Consider the following 23,546-nt stretch of genomic DNA (forward strand, 5'->3'; position numbering starts at 1 on the left):
GAATTAAGGGAATGGGAGGACAGTAAAGAGGGGAAACTGTGGTTTGTATGGAAAATAAAGGAAAAAAAATAAGAAAAACAAACAAAAATTAAAATAAAATTAACAGGCAAAACAAAAAGAAAAAGACTACATTTACATCTTTTACCATCATTTACAACACAATCTCATTCTTTTCTTAAACTTCTCTTACATTGTCTGTCTTTCCTGCTTTAAGGCAATCCTCAGTAATATATTATGATAAGATGTATGAATTTTGTCAGTTATTGTTTTAATTTAATTATTGAACTAACTTGCTCATACATATGCAATTACACAACACCAAGCTGCAAATACAACTTGTATGAATATAAGAAAGGATATCAGGATGAATCATTACTTTTATAATTATTTTCACACTAATATTTTATAAAAGAATAAAGGTTGCTTCTTTGTTTAAATTTTTCCACAATTTTTTTATTGATTGTTTGTGAGTTTCACATTATACAGCTCAATCCCACTCATTTCTCAGGGCTTTCCGACCTGCTTTCCATGCTTGTAACTTCCCTCCCCGAAAAACAGGAGAAAATAAAAATTACCAAAAAGTCTCATGGTGGAAGCTGCAGTGTCTCACGGTGGAAGCATATGGACTTGACTGTTCCAATATGCAAGCAGTATAAATATGGTCAGATTGTGGACCACATGCCGTTATCCTCCTGAGAAATGGCTACTCAAGCTTTGTATTGAGAACTTTGAAACTAGACTCTGTGTGTGACCCTAGCGTTAGTTACCATTAAACTTCTAGCACTGTTGCTAAGCTCACATGTTCCCCACTGTCCTCTCAGGGACTTTCTGGACCTCTTCCTGTGCTGGCTTGAAACAGCTGAAGGACTTCACCGTGGAATGGGTCCAGACCATAGATAATTTCCTAAGCATTCTCAAAGGAGGAGATTCCCCAATGGAACCCTGCACAGCATTTTCTGACTGCCAACTCTTCCCTGCTGGTGAGATGTCTGTTAAATGTTTATTAACATTAAGAAACATTTGCTGTGAATAAACTGAGCATATTCAAAAGACAAATCTTGTGTGGACATCCTAATTGCTGAGCTCCTTGCAGCCCACTGGCCATGCTATCTACATTCTCACTCTGCTTGTTTGCCTAATTCAAAACGGTACAGCTGATGAGCAACGTGCAATCTTGAGAGTAACATTAAAACTTAACCCTAAACGTTGATCTTTGAAAAAAATGCTAACTGGGGAAGGATTTTTGCTTGTTAGTATATTTCTGAACTTTCGTTGTCTCATTCAGCATTTTCATAGGAGACAGGGGGATCAAGATCTTGGGAGGGGAAACCAAAGTAACAGCAGACCTGAGCTAATGGTAACTCATGACTCTGGACCAGCAGATAGGGAGACTGCATTGAATCAACGTAAGTATTCTGCATGTGGGTGACAGATACATAGCTTGGTCTGTGTGTGGGGTCCCTCGTAGTTAGTGGGACAATGACCTGTCCCTGATGCATGAACTGACACCTTGGAACCATTTCCCTATGTTGGAATGCCTTGACCAGCTTTGATGGAGGGAAAATTCTTGGTCCTGTCTTAACTTGATAGGCCATGTTATGCTTACTCCCATGGAGGACCTGTACCTTTTAATGGAGGAGGCATAGATGGAGAGTGGCCGGGAAACGAATGGAGAGAATGGGAGGACAGTAAAGAGGGGAAACTGTGGTTTGTATGGAAAATAAAGGAAAAAAATTAATAAAAACAAACAAAAAGTTAAAATAAAATTTACAGGCAAAACAAAACAAAGGACAGCATTTACAACTTTTACCATCATTTACAACACAATCTCATTCTTTTCTGAAACTTCTCAACATTGTCTGTCTTTCCTGCTCTGAGGCAATCCTCAGTAATATATTATGATAAGATGTATGAATTTTGTCAGGTATTGTTTTGATTTAATTATTGAACTAACTTTCTCGTACATATTTAATTAAACAACACCACGCTGCAAACACAACTTTTATGGATATAAGATGGGTTATCATAATGAATCATTACTTCTATAATTTTTTTCACACTAACATTTCATAAAAGAATAAAGGTTGTTTCTTTGTTTAAATTTTTTCCACATTTTTTTTATTGAGTGTTTGTGAATTTCACATTATACAGCTCAATCCCACTTATTTTTCAGTCCTTCCAGATCTGCCTTCCACCCTTGTAAGTTCCCTCCCCAAAAGACAATAGAAAATAAAAATTACCAAAAAGTCTCATGGTGGAAGCTGCAGTGTCTCACAGTGTGTCACATGGTGTAATCATTAAACCAACAGCTTTACTTGTGAAAGTTCACTGCAATGAGTCATTGGACTGGTTCAAGGCCTCTGGGCTCTGCTACACTATTGATGCTGGGTCCTCCCTGAGACTCCTCTGGGCTATCCTGTGCCGTGGAGATCCTCCAACTTTGGTTCTGCAGGACCTGCCCCTCCCTTAATTCCAGATGTGCTATGTGTTGGGTGGGTCAGCTCAAAGCCCGGGTTCTGGGACTGAGTGGTAGCTGAGTTGGTCACCAATTCTAGCTCTCCATGATGCCCAGGGGTGAGGCTGCTTTTTCTGTCTCCACACAATCAGGTTTAGCTGTTCCTCACCCATGCCACCAGAACCAACTCTCTGACACTGACAAGATACAAAATGAGCAGTAAAAATCAACTTTCCCACACTAATGAGGTCATTCTCATCCACACCTTTGTTCAGGACCAGCTCTACCTAGCTGCTCAAGCAAGTTGCAGGGTGTGCTGACCCTAGTCCTGTGTCCAGCAATTGGTAGATCTTGCTCTCCCATGTCCACACCAGTGGGTCCAGCTATTGCACACTGCCCAGGCTAGAGACTGGGCCATGTTTTCTGCACTTGTATCACTGGTGGTGTGACTGTGTGGTGTTTGGTGAGGGTCTGGACTAGCTCAGCACCGTACCTAGACAACATCATGGCCTCAAATGGGAGCCCAGATGAAGGAGGTCCACAATGCATGGACACTGACACAGAGCCCTGCTACAGAAGGGCCATGAACTCAACCATGGCCCTCTGCAGCAGCACCGGTCCAGATAACACCATGGCCTCTGATGGCAGTTCAGGCCTCTCACAAAAGGCCGTTCCTTGCTAGCTTCATGTCTACAGTCCCATCTCTCTTCACAGAGAACAAACTGATCTCATTTCCCTTTCTGTCTCACCTCTCCACCACATATTTGCTCATAATAATGCTACATGCCCTGACTCAGACCCAGGCTTCTCCTTAGATTTTAAATTTTAATTTTTGTTTGTAATTGTTTGATGAAAAAGAGGATTATTTCATCTCATAGCTCCCTGTTCATTGCTGAGGAAAAGTAGGCCAAGGGTTCAAGGCAGGACTCAGGAGGCAGGACTGAAACTGATACCATGGAGGAACTCTGCTTACTAGGTTATTCCTTATCATTTGCTCAACTTTGTTCTTTTCATTATGTCTTTTATTTTTTTGAGATTATAATATAATTGCATTATTTCTCCCTTCCCTTCCTGTCTAATGAAGATATGTCTTGATAGAGTAATCAGTGAATGTTCAGAAGGCCGTTCATAAACTAGAACGATGCTGAAATATAGTTCATGTGCCTTCTCAGTGAGCTCTACTCTCTCTTCGTCTTCTTTCCTGTCTTTACAAACTTTCGATAAATGAATAAGAAAGATTTCGTGGAAGCAAAAGTTATGGCGGCCACACAGGCCAGTAGGAATCCAATCACATCCAGAGAGTGGTACTGGTACCAGGTGAGGTTGTGTGCAAGTGGCCTCAGGTGCTTGGCCCCTTTGTGGCGCATGACAAACTCAATCCAGAAGATGGCTCTATCCAGGGGTTTCATGGGCTGGTCATGATGAATGGTTGACAACCACATAGCATTCTTTTTATAGCTGACAGAAGGAAAACAGACATCAACTTACATAAGAAATAAAAAATGCACATGTGTAAACTCTTGTGTAAACATTATAGATAATCACACCATATATAAGGAAAATATATTTTGTTTCATATTTTGTTTCATGTTCATGACTAGGAAGATATTCAGAGGCATGTCTGAGTTTTTTGAAAATGCAAGATTAAGCATTTAAAAAGAAAAATAATAAAGATCAAATATCCCTAAAAAAGAGTTTAGAGACAGCTAAGTGTAAATACAAAATAAATCAAAATAAGATATTATTTGAGTATATAAAGCTTCAGTTACCCATAAGCAATTATTAGTAATTTTTGTGTACAAAATCTGTACTGGTTTCAAGATGTATAAGTAGAAGGCAAGTCATTCTTGAGTTTTCATGTTGGTGCATATCTGTGTAAATCTTGTAAATCTGATAAAGATTGAAATGAGATTGTTATGTTACATGTATCAATGATTAGTGGTTTTAATTGCAAATGTTTTCTGGTTCTTATTAATTAGCTCTAACAGCTGCTTCTTATTGCTTTTACATTTTTCTAATTAAGGTTATCAAATATTTGATAAAATTAATAGGAAAAATAATTTTCTTCTCTGTCACTGTACTGAAATTTTTATTACTTTTATTATTCTTATTATAAAGTATAATTACAATAAATTTTTGCTATTACTTTTAAATATGTATGTAAGAGTGCATGTGTGCAAAGTGTATAAACATTGTTTGTGTGTGAGTGTGTGTGTGTGTGTTATGAGAGCTGCTGGAGTTAGTGTTACAGATGTTTGTAACCAACTGATGTAAGTGTTGGGAACAGAACTCTGGTCCTCTGAGAGGGTAGACCATCCCCTTTCCACAGAGCCATCTTTCAAGTCTAATTTTTGATCTTATTATTGATAATTTTTGTTAGTAATGCCATTTTATAAGTATGAGTTGTAAAAGTTTCACACTGAAGATCAAATACAATGTGTACTTGATTCTAATGCTGAAACAATTATTGATGAACATCTAAAGGAGAAGAGTTATAAAGACAAGTCATCAACTCCGATGTCAATTTGATGCAGCAGAAGTAGCAATGACAATAATGGTAACTTACTGCCTTTTTATTTACAAAGCAAGATGAGAGAATTATTTATTTATTCTCATTAATTAATTATCATTTCTTAGTATGCATGTTACATCTATTTAAAATTTATTTTGTAACATATGATTACATAATGATTAAATAATGGGAAGAGGGGAAGCTCCTTAGGGAAGGGTGAGGAAGGTTTATATAAAAAAGTACAGATAGTAATAAAGTACCAATAAAAATATCAGAAAAAGCAATAACAAATTTTACTATTAATAATTTATCCAAATCCCCTTTAACGCATACAATTTCATGTATAAATATACATATATAATTTTAATGATCTTGTCCTCTTCTGGACCGATGGTGTTCAGTTGAAGAGTCAAAGAGCACCTTACATACACTTCAACACCAAACACGAGTAATCTTTTTTATAAGAAGTTTGCCAGGTCTGTCAAAGAAAGTCCCTAAACATTGAGTCTACTGATGTTGCTTATTTCCCCAAAGTGAAAGGTAATTTTCTATTGCTGAATGATCATTCAATTATGAAGCAGAGCCCAAAGACCTCTCAGCTTGAACTGACTTGATATCCTCTTACCTGAAAAGTAGCTTTTGTAGTATAAAACAATAGAGAGGATTGAAAAATTTTAAAAGCCAGAGGGAACTGCTGTGAAGGTGTTTCCTTGATAAACTACACTCATGAAGTCTTAGCAATATGCAAACCTAAACAAGATCTGAATAATGATGACACCAATAGTCATTCTTAGTCATTTTGAAAAACGTAGGTCCCTAACAAAATCTGAATAAATATGACATCTATTGTCATTATCAACTACATAGGTCCCTAAACAAGATCATAATGTGAATCTTTTTCTGTAAACATTAAATATATTACATAGTATTATCACAGTATTCTGTGAATAAGATTGGTTAATAAGGAATTGACTTAGGTCAATGACAGGGCTGAATAGTACTAGGCAGGGAAAACTAAATTGAGTTCTGGGCGAAAGCAGGTGGAGTCAGAGAGAAGTCATGCAGCCCCCGGAGGAGATAGATGGCAGACACTTATGGGTAGGTCCAAACCATGTGGTGATACACAGAATAATAGCAATAGGTTTACTTAAGATATAAGAGCTTGCAAGAAATATGCATCTGCACATAGACCAAGCAGTGTTGTAATTAATATAGTTTCTGTTTGATTATTTTTGAGTCTGAGTGACTGTGAACAAACAAGCAGCTTCTTCCAAAAGGATCTGAATAAGGATGACACCAGTAGCCATGCTAACATGAAAAGCAGTAGATTTCACTTTGGTCCTAATTCAACCCAACATTTTTATAGGCTCTAAAATGATGCTAAAAGTCAGAAAAATCCTTTTTCCAAAAAAGCTCTTTTTGGAAAGGACTTAAAAATAGATTTTTTAATCAAATAAAAATGATTATCAACATGTTAATTTGCTTCAAAATAATAGTTTTTCATTATTTAAATTTATCCTAAGACAAGTTTTATATTTAAATATCTAACCATATGCTTACCTTTATACTAATATCTATTTTCTTTCAATGTAGAAAGTTACAGCTTTCATATAACTTACCTATCTCTTTTATAACAATCAATTTATCGGTTGTAATATTTTCCTATGGGTTCTAGGTGCACAATATCTGGTACCATCTCTAACATTTCACTGTTGCAAGGAGGGCCACTTGTTGGTTCCTTGCTACCCAGCTACCTTAGACCTGAAATAATCACACAAAACTGCATTAATTAAATCACTGCCTGGCCCATTAGCTCTAGCTTCTTATTGGAAACACTTACATATTAATTTAACATATTTCTATTAATCTGTTTATCACCACAAGTCAGTGGCTTACTGGAAAAGTCTGGCAGGTCTATATCCTGTAAAGGGGAAATGGTGTGGGAGGTTTTTCTGAATATCTGTTGCTTTTATTGGTTAATGAATAAAGAACTGCTCTGAGCCTGTGGCAAGGAAGAACATTATTAGGTGCAGAAAGCTAGGCTGTATGATGGGAAAAGGAAGGTAGAGTCAGAGAGATGCCATGAAGCTGCTGGAAACAGACGTACTGAAACTTTGTTGGTAGGCCATGACCTCATGGTGATATACAGGTTAAGAGATATGGGTTAAATTGATATGTAAGATAGCCAATAAGAAGCTAGAACGAATGTGCCAAGAAGTGATTTAATTAATACACATTCTATGTGATTATTTCCGTTCTGGATGGCTGAGAACCAACAAGTGGCTCTCCTCTTCAACAAATTGGTGTCAATGTGGTGGACTAAAATCCATGTAAAACGTGAGAAAGCTTGAAAAGGAATTCTATACACAAAAATACAGAGTTTAACACAGCTTCTTGCTGTTTGCTGGCAGTGTGCTGCAGCTCCCTTAAGAGAGGTTTTTCTGATTCAGTTGTGACCATTTTGAAATGCTAGCATTCTGGTCTTGCTGCTAGTGTGACCTCTAGCTCTTTTGATAGTCAGAATATTTGGGTGGGGTTTGTGAACAGACTGTTGCAGCTTGCTTAATTGTGGCATAGACTGGATGTGTGCCTGAAATTGAGGCTGTGGACATGGCTCTCAGAGACAGCAAACAGTTCTGCCATGCTGGACTGTGCCTAGCAAGCTGGAAGTTCCATATATAACATAGTAATGGTGCAGCTTGAGTTTTAGACTGGACAGGCAAGCAAGAGGTACCACATATACCATAGTAATGGCACTATTACTTTAGTAATAGCTTAAAGAAGCTTTAAGAAGTTCTTAGCATTTTTTTTAATAATGGTAAAGGACTTTATTTTTAAAACTGAAAATAATTTTTTTTCAAACAGCATATTCTGATCATGGTCCTTTCCTAAATCTTCCTAGATACTGCCCACTTCCTCACTCAGCCAACTCCACATCTTCTTTCTCTCTCTTTCTTTTTAGGAAACAAACAGGTAAAAATGAAATAAACAAAAATCAATTAAAACAAAGTAAAAACAAACAAAAACAAAGAAAAAGCATAACATACCATTAAAAAACAAAATCAGAAATCATAATATACAAGCAAAACAAACAAACAATCAGAGACAAAGAGGGAATTTTTGACACTTCAGTTTCAGCAATTGACCGATCTTCTGGACAGAAAATAAAAAATAGATATGGCTATTAAACAGTATACCAGGCTATACAAAACTATCAATGGCTATTAAAAATTCTATCCATTAGCTGAAAAATTAAAATGGAGAGATTTTTTTCCAAAGCCAGCTCATAAAATCAGCAATATCCTGATTAAAAAAAAAATACCCAGCAAAGTGTGGTGACTCTAGTGGAGTTTGGGGCCCAAGTGCCTGAGGAGGATGTTGTAGTGAGGCTGCAACAGAAAACTCCGAGACTCAGAGGGCTTGGTCACTCTGGTAGCTGTGGCTTCAGCCAACTTTGGTGGCTGTGGCTTCAGCTGCCACTACCGGTGGTGGCCACATTGGCTGCAAAGCCAGGGGCAAACTGGTATGCAATCCTAGCACAGGACTGTAGAGACAAGAAGCCTGCTGACCAGTGAAGCTCTTAGCATTTTAAAAAACTCTTTTGGACAGTAAATATTTATAGGTACAAAATAGGACAAATTCAGAAAGAAAAGATCTCTAAATGGGTCACAGAGTTGGATAAATGTATGTAGCTTTGGGAGAGAGAAAGAAAAGAGTATAAGAGTTGTAAAAAAATCATATAAAAAACAAAGTCTTTAAAGAGACATAGTATAGAAAGTCATACAATAAAAGGAGTAAAGAAAAATAAACCATGTAAAGATAATGGAAAATTCACAGGGAGTCTGGATCATGTATATTATTGTGTTTTCTTTGAATTTTTTGACTGTGAAAAACTAAGTACGGAGAGATATTTCATTGTATGTGCTGCTAAGCTAAACCAGCATATATATTATAAAGGTATCATGACTTCCAAATTTGAGTTTAAGGATGTGTTGCTTTGGAAAAGAGGTTCTTCTCTTGTTTTCACAGAGGTTGAGAACCTATGGATTGCTTCCAGACTGGTGTGGTTGATGGACCAAGAACCCCTGAAAGGTTGCCTTGAACACCCCTCAAAAATTACTTTTCCAATAAACAGCAGGAATCAGTTTGGAGAAAAACTATACCCATATTCCTAAATATTATTTATAAATGTCTCTTTATATTAAAGGAGGATATGCTATAGAGATTTACATTTGTATGGATCTAGGTTTATTGATGCAAATCTAAGGTCAATCTTATTGCATGTATATTTCTGCTCTTGATTATGGTATTGTGATTGTGTAGTTCATTTAAAAATATAATGTATAATTAAGAAATAAAGGTTAAAAGATAGTCATCTATAATAGTCAAGCTTGTAGTTATGTTAGGTTTTCTAGATATATAGAGAGATATTTCATTTAGGTATTCTTCAAATCTTTCAGAGATCTTCAGAATATGGCATTTAAATGTTTCAAGAAATTAGGACTTTTCATGACAATTAGACACATCTGCACCTGGTAGCACAAGCTACTTCAAGAAGAAGATGGGCATCAAAGAGGCTCCTTATGAAGTTTGTTAGTCAATTGGGCAAGAAACTGCTCTTGTGTGGCCACATAAACGGACATGCAGGACCTGCAGAAAAATGACTGCTGAAATTGCCTAAAGGTGAGATGGTTCTTCGGAGTTCCTGCTACATGAAAGAGTCTGCCAGATGTTCTGTAGGACACAGAAGAAAAAGACTGACAAACTTCCAGTATAGGCAGAAGTATCTTTAAGATTCTGTGCTTCATGAAAAAGTCTGCTGGATATTATGGACCTGTGGACTGAAGATGGCCCAACAATACAGAAGAACCTTGGATGACTATCCAGGCATCAAGATGTTTCTTTCAATTCTACGGTTTTGGAAGTTGCTGACAATGCACCTCCTGTTTACTTAGGCAATGCAATCTTTCTGGCGTCTTTGATAGAGTTGAAGAATTTATGCTTATAGTTTTCCTTAGTTATGCTAAAAGATAAAGTAGATATAAAAATTGTAACTGTAATTCTTGCTTGATAATTGTTTTATTAATTGAAATTTTACTATGGTAAAGCCTTCCTTCTGTTTAGATAGAAAAAGGAAAATGGTGTGCTCGGTCCATCTGTCTGTGTGTTGGCTTGACCTATAGTATGGGAGGAGGAAAGCAGAGTCAGGGAGATGCCATGGAGCTGTCGCTGGAGACTGATGTGCTGAAATTTTGCCTGTAAGTCATTGCCATGTGGTGATATACAGATTATTATAAATGGGTTCAATTAATATATAAGAGTTATCCAATAAAAAGCTAGAGATAATGGACCAAGCAGTGATTTAATTAATATAGCCTCTGTGTGATAGTTTTGGGTCTCGATGACAAGGAACAAACAACTGACTCTCCCCTCCAACATTTAATTTCACTTCACTTACTGACTATTTAAGTTTTATACTATCCTTAAAACTCTGACCAATTACTTTACTAAAAGAATCGAAAATAAAAAATTGTCCAGAGCCTGTTGGACAATCTGTTTGGAGGATTAAGTAGAAGGATTAAACAATTAGGACCAGTATGATTGACATAGGAAAGAAATATAAAGTACAACATAAAAATGAAAATTAATAACAAAAAGAGGAAAAAAACATGACACTGAATCATACCCTAATTTGTCTCTGTACCTTCTATTATTTTTGTCTTCAGGATAATTCTTGCTCCTTTGACCTTCAGTAAGAATTGCAATTAATGATAAACAAATAACAACATATGTACATTTCAAAAGGTTATACTCACAAAGGATTATCTATGACGGCCTCCAGTGCACTGAGCAAATCTGCCCTTGTCATTGTTCTGAAATCTAATGAAACAGCTGCTCCTTTAGCTACTATGTAGGCAATATTATCATGTTGCTCTCCAAACAAAGGAATGCCAATCATAGGGATTCCAAAATGGATCGCCTCATAAATTCCATTGGCGCCACCATGAGTAACAAAGGCTTTGGTTTTTGGATGACCTAGAATAAGATGAATTCAGGTTGACATTAATTAGCAGTCTTAGACATGAAAGGAGAAATGTGCACTATCAGGAACTGAAAGGGGATTTTCTACAAGAAGATTAATTTTACTTAATTCAATTTATTAATTTAGTTTACCACACAACTCCTGTTTCCCCTCACTTCTCATTCCAAGAAAACCTATGTGAAGATTCTAATACTCATAACCTTGGTGAAATGTTTTTTTCTCAGAGTAAGAAGAAACTAAATTTACAGAGAGATATTTTGCAGAATTGCTTTGAACTTGAGAGTTTAACTATGAAATCCTGATTCCCAGTTGATCACATGAGGTGCATGGTAGCTAAGAAAAAAAATGAGTATTAAAAATGACCAACTGCATATCAGAACTTGTTATCTTAAATAAATAATACATTCATTAAGTGTAATATAAAGGATTTTGAAGTCAACCAGGATAGGTTTGTTATGAGAGGCTTACCTAGAAGGTCATTCTGGGGGAGCCATTTGTAAACTCTGGTATTGGGTCCTAAGGTTTCTGGAGTTTTGCCCTCAAATTTCCAAAGAACCTGTTAAAGATTAGATCACCTTTATTGCTGGAGTGAAATTTAGCATTATACAGATTAAATAAGTTATATTTAGGAATAGGAACATATTCATATACATATATATATATATTACATATATGTTTGTAACAACATTCAAAAAACGATGCAATGAATTTGAAAGAGAACAAGGAGAATGGATATGAGAGGGTTTGGAGGAATAACAAAAATGGAGAAATGATGCAATTGTATTATAATTTTAAAAACAGAAATTATAAAAATAGATATTTTTATGTTTAAATATAACATAGGTAAATACCTCCCATAAAAGGGATGAGGCCTTCAAAAAGGTTAAATATTGAGATCTCTGGAGAGACTAAGAAGAAGATTGTTCCAGAAGTCTGTGCTTATTTTTACATTCAGACAGGTTGAACATAATCATCATTTTTCTAAGCATAGATGTTTAGACAAATGACATAGCTAATGATGCATAAAATATTTAATAAACTCCCATGGTGGTATAATTCAAATGCAGGGAAGAGTGGCACATTACTAATAATTCTTATTTTATATAAACATATTCTGACAGTTCTAATAGTCTACTTTAAACACAATTATATTTTAAATGCTTTGGGGTGTTTACTTTATTCACCTATGAGTTAGTTAGTTTCATTGAATTTCAAGTTGTTAATCTTTGGCTACTTATTCATGACAAATATTCCTGATCCACAATTCTCTCTGGTCTGAAGTTCTTTGAAACAATACCATCATATTGACCAATAGGAGTATTGAATCATTTGGCCCATCCAGGGAGTAACTTTGCATAGTATAATTTTGGAACATGATCCAGGAATAGAGTCACATGAGCAGAATTCTGAGTCCTTGAGAAAGCACTCTAAGAAAACAAGACAAGATTCTTGTGACCTCAATTTCTTCAAAATGCTAGATGGATTTTGCTAAGTGTATTTTATTCCCCTTCCAGGTATAGCAGATATGAGTGGATCTATTTCGGGTTAACAACTACTCCTTGCTATTGTCATCTAGATAATGTTTAAACTGCCCTTTGTGCATTTCTGTTGTGGATTGATAGAAAATGGCCCCCTAATGGAGTGGCAATATCAGGAGGTGTGACCTTGCTGGAGGAAGTATGTCACTGTGGGGCGGAGTTTAAGGTCTCTTTGCCTCAATCTTACCTTGGTGTGACTTTCAGTCAACTTCACAATCAGAATTGCTAATGAAAATATTGAGTTCTTGAAAACGAAAGGACTAGGAAAAGAGGTACAAGTGATTATGAAGCCTATATTCTCACATGGATAAGAATATAAACACAATTTGGGATTTCATAGGAGTCAAAATTATATAAAATCTAGCTACCCTGTCCTTTCAGTTTCTAAAGAAAAGATATGGGCTCTTCACAAGGTCGACAGAGAACAGTGTAGAAAAGGCACATAGAGACCTCTTTTTCTTCCTGGAGTTCTCCAGGTTTTATAATTATAAATCATCTGGCAAATGGAGATGATTGAAAGACTTATGAAATGTTAATGCCACCATGTGGCCAATCGGAGCTTTGCAGCCTGGTTTATCTAAAGACAGCTATAGTTGCCATTTAATAGATTTGCATTTGTAAAAAACGGTTTTTTACTATACATATTTGTCCTCATAATAAAGTACATTTTGGCTTTTCTGTTCCTTCATTCAATCATAAATGATCTCAGTTTTGATATTAATGGACTGTATTAAACCAAGACATTACAAAATCCCCTATTATGTGTCAATACTATGCAGCAAATGATTAGAGCCTGTGAGGGAGGTCTTCCTTTGGATGGGCTTAGATTTGTTAGGTTCAAACTTGGACAAATTGCTAAGGTGATTATTTAATATTGCAAAGTTGACCTGGTTGCCTGGTTTTCCCTTCATTCTTCAGTCCCTACCTGTGAAACCCTCCTGCCTGACATACCCTGCCCCATATCTTGGACTTTCCAGACCAATGGGCTGGACTGTTCTTCCCTACATAACACAACCATTATGATAACCTGCTCTTTTTCATGCCTTTTGTCTCTAGGCTGCTTCACCTGATTCTCCTCTCTACCCTCTCCCTTCCCCTTTCCTTTCTCCTCACATTGACCGGCTCAGTCTTGTCATGACCTCTCAGGACTCTTCGAGATGTTGCTGTCCCTGCCTCTGGCTCTGCTCTCTCATATATCTATAATAAACCTTCTTCTCCAGTATACATAAGAACAACTACATCCTTTCCTTATCTTTTTATTTCTTTTTTAAAAATTCAATATTATTAATTATACGGATGATGTTCTGTTAGTCTTCCCCAAAGAGAAAGAGCTACAATCCATATAGGACATGACTCAGGATGTACTACATAAATATGGGCTTATTATTACACCTGAAAAAGTACAGCAATGAAACAACTGTGTAGTATCTGGGGTAACTAGTTACTAGAACAACCTCTAAGCAACTTCCCACCTCCACCACAAATGTCCATTAGACAATTTTAAAACATTAAATGACTTTCATAAACCATTAGGGTATGTCAATTTTCTGTATACCACTTTATGAATACCTAATTATGACTTAACCAATATTTCTAAAACTCTGAAAAGAGAGAAAGCATTCTATAGTTCTTAGTTTTATCTTGAGTGGAACGGAAGAATTATAATTATTTAATTTTAAATTAAAATAAGGCATCTTATATTGTGTAACGTCATAACCACAAGTTGGAGTGACACCTTTTGTGGTGACCTCTGTTGGGGTTCAGCCTTGACAGGTTTTGCAAGTTCCAGGGTAGCAGCCTGTGGATTAGAAAACTCAGGTAGGAGGAACAGAGACTTGAAAGAAATTCAGACATTTAGGATAGAAGCAGGAGGATTATCCAGTGAATACTGAATAGTGAATATGCCTGTGTTTTTTTTTTCATCTGCTTATATACCCCAATCCAAAAAAGGGGGAAGAAGACAAAAGACTGATTTAACCTGACACAAAGAACAAATAGAACAATTACTTGCTTCAATACTTGAGACATCAACTCACAATTTCCTTGGTTAAGCACTCTGAAGTTTTAGGCAGGACATGCTGTGACTCTACTTTAGACCAAGTATCCTGTAGGCAGTCACTCCCTGCGTCAAACCTATCTTATCCTTAAAGGAACAGAAATAGGCTTGAATTCTCTGGCCTTTGCTCAATGTGGAGTGGAACTAAATCTCTGGGCCCCCACAGTGTGGATACTTTGCTGCCTTTAAACTTATTTTTACTGCTCAATTGTCTCCTAGACATAATGTAGCACAGAAGGATAAACCTTTAGAATGAATTTATTTACACCATAAGGGCCATAAAATACTAACTGCTTACCTTCTTTTTATTGCTCAATCAGTGAATCAGGGGAGGGTCCAATGTCAACAAGCATATGGTTTTGATCCTTACTGTACTATATTACCCCTAACTAACAATCAGTTTTAAGGAGAGTTACAGAACTGTATGGATATTCAAATTTTGTTTATACATTATTATGGAAAGATAGAAAACTGTTTTACATTTAACTTCATACCCTATTATTTCTTGGAATGTGTTTTTGCCCTTCTCCCAGATGTAGTAGAAAGGAGTGTGTTTACTTCAGGGTAGCCACTACTGCTTGCTGCTGTTTTCTAGTTAATATTTAAACTGCTCTTTGTGTGCCTCTGTGGAAAAACATGTTTTTGTCACACAGAGTTTCTCATTATGATTGCATACAGCTTTAACTCATGGATGTTTTGCTCATAAGACCTTTCTTAACCTTCGGCACATACGTTGTCTGGTTCTCTGAATAATGTTTACTCTGGCCTGAGACTTTATTCTACCCCATTTTCTGCCCTGTTCTCCCAAGTGTCACTGGCCCTGGAGCAGGAACAGTTTAGGTTTTAAAATAAAACATTCAACCAGCTGTATCACATTCGCCCTCCAAAACTATTGTTTTTTTTGTTTTTGTTTTTTTGTGAAGTTATTTATTCAGAGCAATAAGCTTAGAACATGCCTGCACATTGGGACTCCATCTGCCATCTAAACGACGACTATGATCACAGAAAGTGAAACTGACATCTCTTTTTTTCTTCACTTCTTTGGGAGGTCAGATAGTATCCTGTTGTCATATTCATTCCCCTACATCAGTCCTCCCTAAATCAGCCCTTCTCTATCCATTCCACTCAGTATCCCTAAAAAAGGTTCCCTCAAGACCAGTCGTGTACTCCAAATATTCATGGATGCTCTGTGACAGAAAAGCCAGTCTCAAGTTGAAGCCTAGGATAACTGTTATTTTTGAAATTCTCAGACAGACCTTATAAAATGAAGCATTAGCCACACAGTTAAGATGAATTTGCTACATGACTGATAAATCAACTACGAGATGACATCAAAAAATTAATGTAGGTAATTAAAGATAGGCTGTTCCACTACCAAACTTAAAAACATTCATAAACATTCAAATTTAATCCATAGAAAATTACTTTGTAGTATGCTTTATGAAGTGAGTCATCTGAAACTTTATTTTTTACCTTATGTTCTTTTGGTTCCTTTCTTATTTTCCTATATCTTGAGTGGTAAGACTTTACTCTGACTGGTTTAGAGCAGAGTTGTGAGCTTCATCGTTCATGATGCAGACATCACTGTGAGGGAAACACCCGTCTTTAACTTTCCCTTAGATATTTCTCCTACAAATACTGGCGGGCCAACCAGAAAACAGATTTTTTTTTTCATTTATTGCTTTTTCTCTTAATCAGCCAAAATTGTACTTTGATTGACAGGTGGTGAACCTTGGACTCCCTTCCTTTAAAGGGCCCTCTCAACTGCACACTGAACACGAAAATTAGGGTGCACAGTCAGGCTACATTTCAAACATTTTCAACACCTGCTTACTGTTATTCTGATAAAAATACTAAATACAAATTAACTCACCACTGAAAATCTAATGTATGCAGTGACTTTAAATAATCAACAAATAGAAAAACTGACTCTGAAGTATCACTATGTCGACATACTCTTGATAACAATGTCATCATCATGCCAGCATTTCAGAATGCTCTCACATTGATCACGGTGTTTACATCCAAGTCACGTTCAGTCAAAACCACGTTCTGCAGTATTGAAACATCTGTTGTTGATATCTGTTTGATTAAGGGAAATTAGAGCATCCTTAAAACTTTACCTTTCACACAATCATTTCTATAATCAGACCTTTCAAGGACATTCACAGACTTTGTATAGAGTCACCTCCCATGGAATTCTTTCCCTCACCTTTTGTGGAATCTGGGCAAGGGCCCATGCAATTGCATTGGCTTTGTCTTCTGACACGTTTCTGACCATTGACCCCAGAGAAAACACCACGACACCATGCTCTCCAGAAGTCTGGACAAAGTCTTCCATTTCCTGTGAAGAGAATTTATTTCATAATAAATTATAGTTGTAGAATAATCACTTATGAAACCTTTTGTGAAAAAACTAAAAGAATGAAAATTGAAGTGTTTATAAGAATATTTAGTATAGTGGTGTTAAAATATACAGAGACAAACATGACAATATCAAAGACTTTGAACTTCTCAGTCATCCACACAAACTATACTTACACATTGTCCAACAGACATTCAAAATAATTTCCTCGGACAAAATTAAAGCTCAGGAGTGCAAACATATTCTATGAAGCATTTATAAATTGTTGCTTCATTTACAAGCTTTCTTCCTACAGAAAGGGTAATATTTTTTCCCTTGCTATTTAATTTTTCTCCTATAATGGCTGATTTAATAATATTAACTAGTGTTTGATGAAATAATATTTATATTATAGTATGTACATATGTGGTGGTTTTCACAAATGTCCTACTATGATTAATAAAATATTTTGTTTCTTTGTAAAATAATTATAGCTGCAGGATAAACATATACTATACAATAATTTTCTGATATGGTGTATGAATATTTTCAGAGGGTATTTTCAGAGCTGATATTCAAAATTTACTAGTTGGAGAGAAACTATTTCTATGTTGTTTGTTTGATTATCAAACAATTACCTTGGATATATGTTAATCATAGCTTTTGGTGATGAGCAGTTTATGAATGATGAGTTTACCTGACTTAATTTCTCTGTCTTTTGTGCATGTGTTTATGTGTCTGATAGCTTGTGTGCACATTTCTGTTTGTGTATATGCATGTGAACATGTGTGTTCTTAGTGTGTGTCTGCACACATGTTCATGTGTGCTTATGTGTCTGTGCCCGTGTGTGTGTGTGTGTTTGTTTGTTTTGAGTTTGCTAGGGAGGTTCCTTGCCATTGTTTAGCACATAGATGCCAAAAGTTAAAATCTAATGTCTTCTTTTATCAATCTTCAACATAGGTTTTGAGATTGTCTCACATTGAACACTAATGTCACCATTTTATTAACAGAGTAGTGGTCAGCATAATCCCAGAATCAACCTATTTCTGCAACCTCAGTGCTCATATCATAGAACTGTGCTGGGTCACCAAACTTTTTACGTGGGTGTTAGGATTCAAAGTTACATCCTCATTGTTACTAGGTAAGGACTTTACACAATGGCTAACAACCTAAGTACCCTAGTTAACCTAATGTAGTTTACTGATATGAATATTTCCTAGGTCTATCATATTTCTCCTTTGTTAATCGAACTCCTATTTAGCAGGAGGCTTAAGTCCAGTTCCTATATATCTCTATCCCTGGGAGAAAAATGTACTGAAGGGTGTAGAATCACATTCACCAGAAAGTAAATCAAAAGAAAAATATATCTAAAGAATATATTTACCTTAGGCAAGGGTTTAGCAGGTTTGCAGTGGAGACCTCCAACAAAGTCAACATTTGGTAAGGATGGGCGAGGAAACTCCAAATCCCAGTAGGATCTAATGAGCCACATTTCTGCTTTGCCTATTGTCTCAGTTAAGGTAGTGGGCCGTCCTAGAAGGAGAAATGAACAAATTAGAAAGAGAAAAGTTGACAGAATTGTCATTCGAACATAAAATATATTTCCTTAAAATGATGGAAGAATATATGTTTGATATGAAACTTACGCTTTTAAACACCAATGTTTCTTCATATGTAACATAATTTGCAGTATATTTGACTTATATGATATACATAAATATCAGTTAGGGGTTTATTTTTAAAGCAAACTGTAAGAATTACCTAATGTTTCCATAGTAATTTGAAATAATCCTCTAAGCCCCTATTTAATAAGCACACCTTTAACTCCTCTCTACATTTTTAAAAGGAACAGTGCAAATATAAACACACATTCCAGGGCCAAAATTCACATAACGCTGTGTACCATGGCCAGACTTCCCCAGTGTCCTTGTAGTTTGTAGCCATTCCTTCTTCCTTGTTTTGCTAAAGGAGCTGTAAAGTTTATGAATGGCTGAATTTCTGGTTAGTGCTTCTAACTTTGTTTCATATTAAGAAATTTAATAATACTTATCTTACAAATACAAGCACAATATTTTCAGAAATTATGAGAAGAGAAATTTTGGCTAGTCTTACCTATGAAATACTTTTAAAGAAAAAAGAAAACAAGACTCCAAAAAATAAAGACCAGGTACCTGTGTATTTATGCTTCTGTGGTGTTTAAACAATGGATGTTAGGAAAGTATACAATAAAAATGTATGGTGTTGGTAGAAACTCCAGTTCCACTTTTAAGCCTGTGACCTAACATAGTATCTTGTCAGTGTAAAGGAATTCTGTAGGAAATACAGAGAAAATATTTTATAATTTATATTTTTTATTTATATATGTGTGTCTGTGTGAATATATACCAAGTTTATTCAGAAATTGGCAAATACCATAAAAGGGCAGCAGGTCCCAAAAGCAGAAGTTACAGGCAATTTTGAGTCAATCGTCCTGGATGAGTGCTAGGAACAGAACTTGGTTACACAAAATGAAAAGAAACAAAACTCTTAAACTTTTAGTCATATTTTCAAGCCCCTCAGTTCAATTTTAAATAAAGACAGCTGCCTATGCAAGGGAAAATAATTTCTTTAATGTTATATACATATTGAAACTGTAAAATATTTTATTCCTTGATATACACTAATTATGATTTGAATAACTAACTAGTTACTTATTAAAATAGATTAAAAATTACAGCAAAACAAGGAGGAACCACTGAGAAAAAGTTTACTTGCTTCTCTTTGCGGCTCTGTACCTTACCAGAATGTCCTGTATAAGGTCTGATACATGCTTCTCTTTGATCAATAATATGAGCTTTTACAGTGACTTTGAGAGCTAATATCATATTACATTTGATCACCTATAAAAGTCAAGTTTACTTTGTATTTTATGGATATGACTATAGATTTAAATACTTGTGAAATTTAGGTCACTGAGCTACTGAGAAGAAACATAACTCACCCAACGTTTCACTGTAAAACTGACTCCATTTCTTCTCATTAAATGTCTCGAACCAAAAGTCAAAATACAGCATACACATCATATTTTTTACCCTCTCCATGAATGTCATTTGACCACCTAGTCCTGACAAAATTATAGGTACATAAGAGGGAGGGATTAAAAATCTTCCACTGTACTTTTCCATTGTATAGCCAGGAGAGAAGCGAAGACTGTACAGAAAAGGGATCTGGAGAAGTTCAGCTATCAACTCCCCACAGCGAGCAATAGCATCTGAAAAAAGGACATCAAACTTGGATCTCTGTAGTTTTGTCATAAGTTGTTCATTTGAAACTGTGTCTTTGCAAAGCCTTAGATAGGTATCAGATACTTCATTAACCACATTTTGTAGTGAAGGAGAGAAGGATAAACACAAATCTCTTGGTACTTCATTAGTCCGTACATCTACCAACTTTGTGAAAACCTTGACCAGATCATCTTTACTGACAGATGTAGAAAAACTCTCAAACTTCAGACCAGGTGATTTTTGGGGATCAAGAAAGATGGAAGCTGAAGATCTCAGAACTGTCACTTCATGACCCCTCTGTACAAGTTCATCCAGTATTGTCTTTAGATTCAGCCAGTGACTATATTCCAATGGCCATACCAACACCTTCCCACAGCTCCCAGATCTGAAGTAGCAACTCATCTGCAGGAGCAGCAGAGCAGACATCCACTTCACAGTCATTGTGGGACATCAAATCTTCTGTCACAGTGTTTCCCCTGTGTCATCGCTTATCCTTGTATCTAAGAAGAAAAATCCTTGAGTTAAAATATAACTGAGGTTGACGGAAGCAAATGCAGTAAATAAAGCAAATTCAAGAGTTCATGACTTGTTTGCATAACTGTTCTGTTTCTTAGATGTTTGAATAGTAGCAAGATCTTTGGTTAGCAATATTGGCGAGAACATTAGTTAACAATTTCTTCTCAACAAAGAAGCCAATATAAAGTACTTGCAATATAAAGTACATATTTTATTATTATCATTTTAAGAAATTATTATAAGAATGTTGATAAACATATACACATGCATATAATTTCTTAAATAGCTTGGTAGTGCACCTAACGAATTCTACTGACCGAAACCCTGGGAAGCAGATAAACAATAGCCTTCTCCTACACATGTCCCTAGGGAAAAAGTAAATTAGCAATTGAATTGTTAGACTCATAGTTGACAGACTAATCTGAGTGATATTGTCTGCTAAGGCAGTTAGTTTGTTCATTTAACCTGTCTACAGGCCTTTCATAAGCCCAAGAAGTAGTTGAATAGCATGTTATCAGGATCTAGTCTACAAAGGCTCTAAAAAGTATGTGAGTGCAAGCATCTACATTCCCTCCTCTCAAGGAAACACTGTGATGACCATTCCTGAGGTCATCAATTTCTGTAAGATTGCACATGCAGATTCTGGAAACCGATATGTGACTTTTGTTTTTGGATTACCTAGGATCAGAAGATCAGCAGAAAATATACTAAGTAGAGGTCTTAAATATAGGTAATACTCAGTAATCAAGTGATCAAAGTATAAGGGTATTTTTAAAATTAAAAGTTAAATTGAATTATTTAAATTTTTTTAAAGCCTCACATAAAGAATCATACAAGACCAAAGTAGTGTAACTGAGAGAGCTGCACCTTTTGTTTTCTTTTAGAGGTGATGCTAGGGTTTACAGGAGAATTAGTTGAGTGATGAATGAATGACAGATGTGGCATGTGGTGACACTGGAACAATGAGAAGGGGTTTTCAATTGAATACATAGAGTATATCGTGGATGGAAGAAATTGGATGTTGAAGAATATCATGTGTTTGTTTTAACATATCACCTTAAAGAGTTCACATGTTAGTGTCATCCATTTCTTTCTTGTTTCCTTTTTTTCCATTACCCTCTTCCCAATATAACAAATGGAACCAAAGTCACTGGAGTAATCAGTTGGGAAACACTGTCATACCGGCTTGCTTATTAGTACACGCATACTCATGCATACTCATGTGTGCAGGGGGTTGGAAGATGTTTTGTCAAATGTAGTGATGTTGTTAGCCTCAGGAATAATATCAAAATATCCAGTGCAGGAATGGAAAACTTCTCCCTTGATTCTTCCCAAAAAATACAGATTCTAGTCATTGTCCTTGATTGCTTCCCAGAACTTGAAGATAAGATGTTTGAAGACATTATACACTTCAGACTTAGGACCAGAAGCAGTTCAGAAGCAAACTTCCTCTCTGAGGTTTTTCATAGTATTTGAAGAGGCTACATAAGATGTCTGGGGAAAAAATGTAACCAATAGTCCTATTATCTGTCAGACCTACAGCTTATAACAATGACTTCCATGGCAAGATATCCATAACAGTAAAACTGTGGCACTTTTATTTTAGGTATAACCAAGAAAAATGTAAGTCTAATTGGATTTGAGGCCAACACAGTGGTAAGAAATTCATGTGTGGTACTGTAAAGCGAGTCAGCTGTTCATGACTGGAGAAATCACACACCCGAGAAGTAGAGTTTCCCTTTGCTGTTTTCCAAAACAAGTATAATTTCTAACTAAATTATTAGCATTTATACTTATAATCACAGGTAACTGTAGCTCTCACAACTCATCAAAAGTCTTTTCTTGCAGCAAGTGGAGAATATTGCAGAGATTCGCAGCTGGTCAAATATGAAGAAAATAAATGATCATTGGATTCCCAAACCCAGTAAGTGTAGATGACCGTAACCACATTCGCCATTCCAAGATGGCACTGACATCCGGTTCCACCACCCGGTGAACAGGATAACGCGCATGTGTTGGCAAATTTCCAAAGCTGTAGTCCCTGCCTCTCCCGAGGTGTCATCTGGGATGATGGGCAGCTGACCAATCTGAGAGTGACATGTCCGAGGCGGGGACTGTTTCCTATATAAGGGCTGGGTTCGCCTCGCTCTGGGTCTCCGCCATGTTGGCTTATGCTCTCGCTCTCAAGATGCATTAAAAAGCTGTTCTGCAGAAGGATCCTACGTGCCCTGCGTCATTCTTGCTGGCGAGACAGTAGCGCGGGACATCTGGTGCCGAATCCCTCAGGACGCTGAGGGACCCTGACAACTGCTCGCACCACCAGAGACCCCTTGGACACAAGGAGGATTCAGAACTGCAGGTCTGTATACTCAGAGAGATATGGCTTTTCCTGGATTTTTCGGTTTTGAGCTTGACTTGTTTCCGCATTGGGAAGGTTTCGTAGGGGCCTTGCTACCTCTTTTAGTAGTCCTCTTATTTTTCACCAAAGATTGCTTAAAAGATGAATCCTGCCAGGCGGTTGCTGCAACGGAGGAAGTCCAGGATAGCATTTCAGAAACTGAGTACAGTGAGAGGTTAGGTGCGCGCACAGTCTCAAATAAGGAAAAAAGACCCCCCAGTGGTTTTAAGAAAATAAGAATGGGGGAGAAGACTGATTTACAAGGTCGAAAGATTTCTGGAACCAACAATAAGAAAAAAGGAAAGGACAGTAGTTTATATCCTCTGCAGGAGCTTGAAGCTCTGCAAATTGAAAGTGACCATGAAAGTGAGCATGAAAGTTCTGGCTCAGGAGAAGAGGTAGCAGAGGAGGAGGCAGAATT

General features: G+C 36.4%; 1 protein-coding gene across 2 annotated transcripts; it reads right to left on the minus strand.

Annotated features, from left to right (window-relative positions):
* Window positions 1–1,750: 1,750 nt before the first annotated feature.
* Window positions 1,751–20,710, minus strand: LOC125400885 (UDP-glucuronosyltransferase 2B17-like). Of its 2 annotated transcripts, XM_048435007.3 has the most exons (7): window positions 19,929–20,710; window positions 18,333–18,481; window positions 16,817–16,948; window positions 16,609–16,686; window positions 11,479–11,566; window positions 10,784–11,003; window positions 1,751–3,913 (listed from the first exon to the last, which is right to left on the minus strand). In XM_048435007.3, exons 1-7 carry the CDS (start codon window positions 20,650–20,652, stop codon window positions 3,634–3,636), a joined length of 1,671 nt encoding a protein of 556 aa, XP_048290964.3. In that variant the 5' UTR covers window positions 20,653–20,710; the 3' UTR covers window positions 1,751–3,633. The 2 variants fall into 2 exon arrangements, with proteins under 2 accessions (XP_048290964.3, XP_048290965.3); XM_048435008.3 differs by lacking the exon at window positions 16,609–16,686 and having other exon boundaries at window positions 19,929–20,709.
* Between the last annotated feature and the right edge of the window lie 2,836 nt (window positions 20,711–23,546).

Source organism: Myodes glareolus, chromosome 8 (assembly GCF_982192425.1).
Source record: "Myodes glareolus chromosome 8, mMyoGla1.1, whole genome shotgun sequence".
NCBI lineage: Eukaryota > Metazoa > Chordata > Mammalia > Rodentia > Cricetidae > Myodes > Myodes glareolus.

Bases quoted from the DNA above. Each gene is read 5' to 3' on its own strand.
- LOC125400885 (XM_048435007.3), bottom strand. From the start codon at position 20,652: ATGACTGTGAAGTGGATGTCTGCTCTGCTGCTCCTGCAGATGAGTTGC. The intron at 16,687-16,816 runs GTGAGGGAAAGA...TTAATCAAACAG, and splicing joins TTGCCCAGATTCCACAAAAG to ATATCAACAACAGATGTTTC. The intron at 3,914-10,783 runs GTGAGTATAACC...TCCTTCTGTCAG, and splicing joins GCCGTCATAGATAATCCTTT to CTATAAAAAGAATGCTATGT.